The 4,392-nt window shown below is 38.8% G+C and overlaps 1 protein-coding gene across 1 annotated transcript; it reads left to right on the top strand.

Annotated features, from left to right (window-relative positions):
* The first annotated feature begins 1,458 nt into the window (after positions 1–1,458).
* Positions 1,459–4,392, top strand: LOC101174763 (extracellular calcium-sensing receptor-like). Its single transcript, XM_004075615.4, has 6 exons — positions 1,459–1,586; positions 1,671–1,959; positions 2,033–2,782; positions 2,851–3,078; positions 3,168–3,291; positions 3,437–4,392. Exons 1-6 carry the CDS (start codon positions 1,498–1,500, stop codon positions 4,336–4,338), a joined length of 2,382 nt encoding a protein of 793 aa, XP_004075663.2. The 5' UTR covers positions 1,459–1,497; the 3' UTR covers positions 4,339–4,392.

Here is a 4,392-nt window from a genome sequence, read left to right as displayed (position 1 = left end):
GAAATATTAGAACATTCTACCACACTATATGATCACATATCTTTGCAAAATTCAAAGTGTTTCCACACATGGTATTGGAACGATGGCTTGATTATTTTTGCTGTCATCACACATGTGTTGTCCGCTGTGATGGAACGTAGTTGTTTTTACCGTATTGTAAAATAAACCTACTTAACCTCAATCCAAATGGTATTTTCCAATATCGATCATAATAGTTTTTTTTTTTTTTCATTTTGAAACAATTTTATAATGGTAAAGGCCAATTTGATTAACAACTTGCCTTAGACAGATGGATCTGGTTGGATCATGGGAATATAAATCGATTCATTGATTAAGTCCATTAATTGTTACACTCCTATTTCCTCTTCCCCAAAAGCTTGCAGTGACACAATATAATCAGAATAATAAGCCAAACGAATTCTTCGTGCCACCATTGCGATTGACATTCCAACAAACTTAATCTGATTTGTGCAGACATGCAGATAAACTTAAGTTGAGCTTTCATAAACACTTAGTTAAATGGTTAAACTAACTCTAATAAATGTGTTTTTGAAAGCTCCGGAAATACAGAGAGACCACTTTGATTGACAGAAAAAGAATACGATGGTTAAAGAGCTTAAGGTCTGATTGTGCTCACCTAAGCATTGTGCTTTTACAATCCAAACTAAACTAGTTTTAAAATGGTCTTGTATTAAAAATGTTCAGTGTGTTTGACATTTGTCTATGGCCACCATCTGACTTAAGCCGCCATTGTCACATGATAAGCCAAAGCTTCATTGAACATAAATCTGTTTAAAATTTTATTTTAAAGTACTTTTCCTATTCAATCTATTATTCTTTTAGTACCATAAAAAACTAGTTAAAATCAAGAATCACTTAACATTGTGAGCTTTTTAAATAGCAGCACTGAAGTAAGGTATGTAGACTTTGTATGTAGAATTCTAAGAGTCAGAAGATTGAGAACAAACAAAAAGTATGACTGAAATAACACAAAATAGACATTGAAATACTTAAAAGAACAGAACACATTTATTTTTTCCTTATGTGTTCATGTTTTCATCAAAACAGCAGTGTGGTTGTGTCAAATAATCATTACCAGTTTATGCTTTATTGCATAAAAGTATTTAGAAGAATTTTGGTTTGCATCACTAAAAATGCAGTAATGGGATTTTTTTTTTATAAAAAAGAGAGATGTTCCAGGAACTGCTAAGGCACCATGTGAGAACAAGAAGTTAAGCAAGTTACAGTGATGATAGCGCTACTTTACTTGTCTCTGATTGGCTATTAGGTGGACAATAAGATAATAAATGCCACCTCACGTTCACATGGAAGTCTGTATTCCTGTAAACATCTATGGGAATGAAAATGGCACCATTATTAACAGGGCTGTTTTTCATGGGGCTACTGTTGGCTTGTGACACAGCAGGGGAAGATGCTTCTGACTGTCACGTACTGGAGAGCCCGGAGCTTCCCCTGCTGTCTAAAGACGGAGATGTGATGATCGGAGGAGCCTTTTCTATCCACAGCAAAATTGCACAACCTTCTCTTTCCTTTACAGAAAAACCAACACCCTTCACATGTTCCAGGTACTACAATTTTGAGCTTTTTGCTGAATCAATTAACCTAGCAGTAGACTGGAAGTCTTTTAAACTCAAATGCTTTTGTTCCAGCATTAACCTCAGGGAGTTTCGATTTGCTCAGACAATGATATTTGCTATTGAGGAAATAAACAAGAGTAAACATCTTCTTCCAAATGTATCTATTGGATATAGAATTTATGACAACTGTGGCTCCACTTTATCTTCAATGCGTGCAGTGATGGCTTTGATGAATGGCGATGAGTTGTTGATAGAAAAAAATTGCTCTGGTCAGTCAGCAGTACATGCTATCATAGGAGAGTCTGAATCCTCGTCAACTATTGTGCTGTCACGCACCACCGGACCCTATCAAATACCAGTGGTAAGAGAAACATGTCAAATGTGTACTGTGTCCAGTGCATTCACTACTAGAACTTTCTCCATCTCTTTTACAGATAAGTCACTCAGCTACATGTGAGTGTTTGAGCAGCAGGAAGGAGTATCCCTCTTTTTTTCGAACCATTGCCAGCGACTTGCATCAAAGTCGAGCTCTAGCTCAGCTGGTCAAACACTTTGGCTGGAGCTGGGTAGGAGCAGTGAACAGTGACAGCGACTACGGCAACAACGGCATGGCCATCTTTCTTTCTGCTGCTCAAGAGGAAGGAGTGTGCGTGGAGTACATTGAGAAGTTTGACAGGGCAGAGCCGGAAAAACTCCTCAAAGTGGTGGAAGTGATTCGAAAGAGCACGGCTCGGGTCATTGTTGCTTTCCTGGCGCATGTAGAAATGAACAACCTGCTGGAGCAGTTAAATGTGCACAACATCACGGGTCGACAGTTCATTGGTGTTGAGGCCTGGATCACTGCGGACAGCCTTGTAACTCCTACCAGCTTTAGTGTGCTGGGAGGCTCACTCGGGTTTGCTGTGCAGAAGACCAACATTAGTGGACTGAACACGTTTTTGGTGGAAGATTTCTGGGAAACAGATTTTCAGTGTGAGGAGAACCACATTGATGTTGCTTCAAAAAGCTGCAAAGAAAATCAAGATTTAATGAAGTTAAGAGATTACAATGATGATGTGGAAGAGCTAAGATACTCCAGTAATATATACAAGGCTGTTTACGCAGTGGCCCACTCACTGCACAGCATCATGAAATGCTCAGACAGTCAGGGGTGTGACAAGACTTCTGAAGTTAAACCGTGGCAGGTAACACAAACCCCTGACTACACTTTTCAGATATTACCTCCTTAAACTATTGTAATTTCTTACAACAGGTTATAGAAGCTCTGAAGCAGGTGAACTTCATCATCAAGAATGGTGAGCAGGTGTGGTTTGATAGCACAGGGGCAGTCCTGGCCAGGTATGAAGTGGTGAACTGGCAGCAGAGATCAACTGGATCTGTTCACTTTGAGCCAGTTGGCTACTATGATGCTTCTCTGCCTCCTGGACAGAAGTTTGTACTCAACACGGAGGCTATAATGTGGCCTGGAGGAAGCACGAAGGTACACATTTCAAATGGTAAAATTTGGTTTTCATAAAAACAGTTATAAAAAAACATTCAAACTCATAACTCTTTTTGTTTGGAATAAAGTTGCCTGTATCAGTATGCAGTGAAAGCTGCCGTCCAGGAACTTACAAAGTCCTTGAAAGAGGAAAGCCAGTATGCTGCTTCCACTGTTTGCCATGTCCAGATGGGGAAATCAGCAACAGCACAGGTACCTCAAACTTGAATTGCGAGAATCTCCATGCAAGGTTTTCTTTTTATAGTATTTGCATTATATTAAAGTCGGAAATGCTTTGGTCTCTCTTTAGCCAGTTTGTTATCTAATATCAATAATACTAACATTATTTTTGTTACAGATTCTAATGACTGCAATCAATGTCCTGAGGAATTTTGGTCCAATCAAATCAGAGATGCCTGTGTACCAAAAAATGTTGAATTTCTAAGCTACACTGAGGACATGAGCAAAATACTGATGTTTTTTACTCTGTTCGGTGTTGTCCTTACTGTAACAGTGGCTGTTCTGTTTTTAATCAACAGGGACACTCCATTGGTAAAGGCCAACAACTCTGAACTGAGCTTCTTATTGCTTTTCTCCCTGTCTCTGTGCTTTCTTTGCTCTCTTACCTTCATAGGCCGACCAACTGAATGGTCCTGCATGCTGAGACACACGGCTTTTGGTATCACCTTTGTCCTCTGCATCTCTTGTATTCTTGGGAAAACAATAGTGGTTTTAATGGCCTTCAAAGCAACACTTCCAAGCAGTAATGTGATGAAATGGTTTGGGCCTGTTCAGCAGAGACTCACTGTTTTTTCGTTAACTATCATACAGGTCATAATCTGCATCCTATGGCTCACAATAAATCCACCCTTTCCCTTTAAAAATATGAAAATCTTTCGGGAGAAGATTATTCTTGAGTGTTCTCTTGGGTCATCTCTTGGCTTCTGGGCTGTTTTAGGTTACATTGGAATTCTCGCACTTTTATGCTTTGTATTGGCCTTTTTGGCAAGAAAGTTGCCAGATAATTTTAACGAGGCTAAGTTTATTACTTTTAGCATGGTAATATTCAGTGCAGTCTGGATCACATTTATCCCAGCTTATGTTAGCTCTCCTGGAAAATTGACTGTTGCTGTGGAGATTTTTGCAATTTTGGCATCAAGCTATGGCATACTTTTTTGTATATTTGCACCAAAATGCTATATTCTTGCACTAAAACCTGAACTGAACACAAAGAAATCCATGCTGGGTAAATCAAAATGATGTTAAAAAGCATGTAATGCCTTTTCTTTTAAAATTACACAAAACATTATCTTT

This window comes from Oryzias latipes, chromosome 13 (genome assembly GCF_002234675.1).
Source record: "Oryzias latipes chromosome 13, ASM223467v1".
In the NCBI taxonomy this organism is placed as follows: domain Eukaryota; kingdom Metazoa; phylum Chordata; class Actinopteri; order Beloniformes; family Adrianichthyidae; genus Oryzias; species Oryzias latipes.
Note: the sequence above shows the minus strand (reverse complement) of the source record. Positions and strands in the feature narration are given on the sequence as shown.

What these genes read in the sequence shown, in the direction of transcription:
- LOC101174763 (XM_004075615.4), top strand. Translation starts at nt 1,498, where the DNA reads ATGATCGGAGGAGCCTTTTCTATCCACAGCAAAATTGCACAACCTTCT. An exon ending in ACACCCTTCACATGTTCCAG is followed by an intron (nt 1,587 to 1,670) that starts GTACTACAATTT and finishes CTTTTGTTCCAG; the next exon opens with CATTAACCTCAGGGAGTTTC. An exon ending in CTGAAGTTAAACCGTGGCAG is followed by an intron (nt 2,783 to 2,850) that starts GTAACACAAACC and finishes TTCTTACAACAG; the next exon opens with GTTATAGAAGCTCTGAAGCA.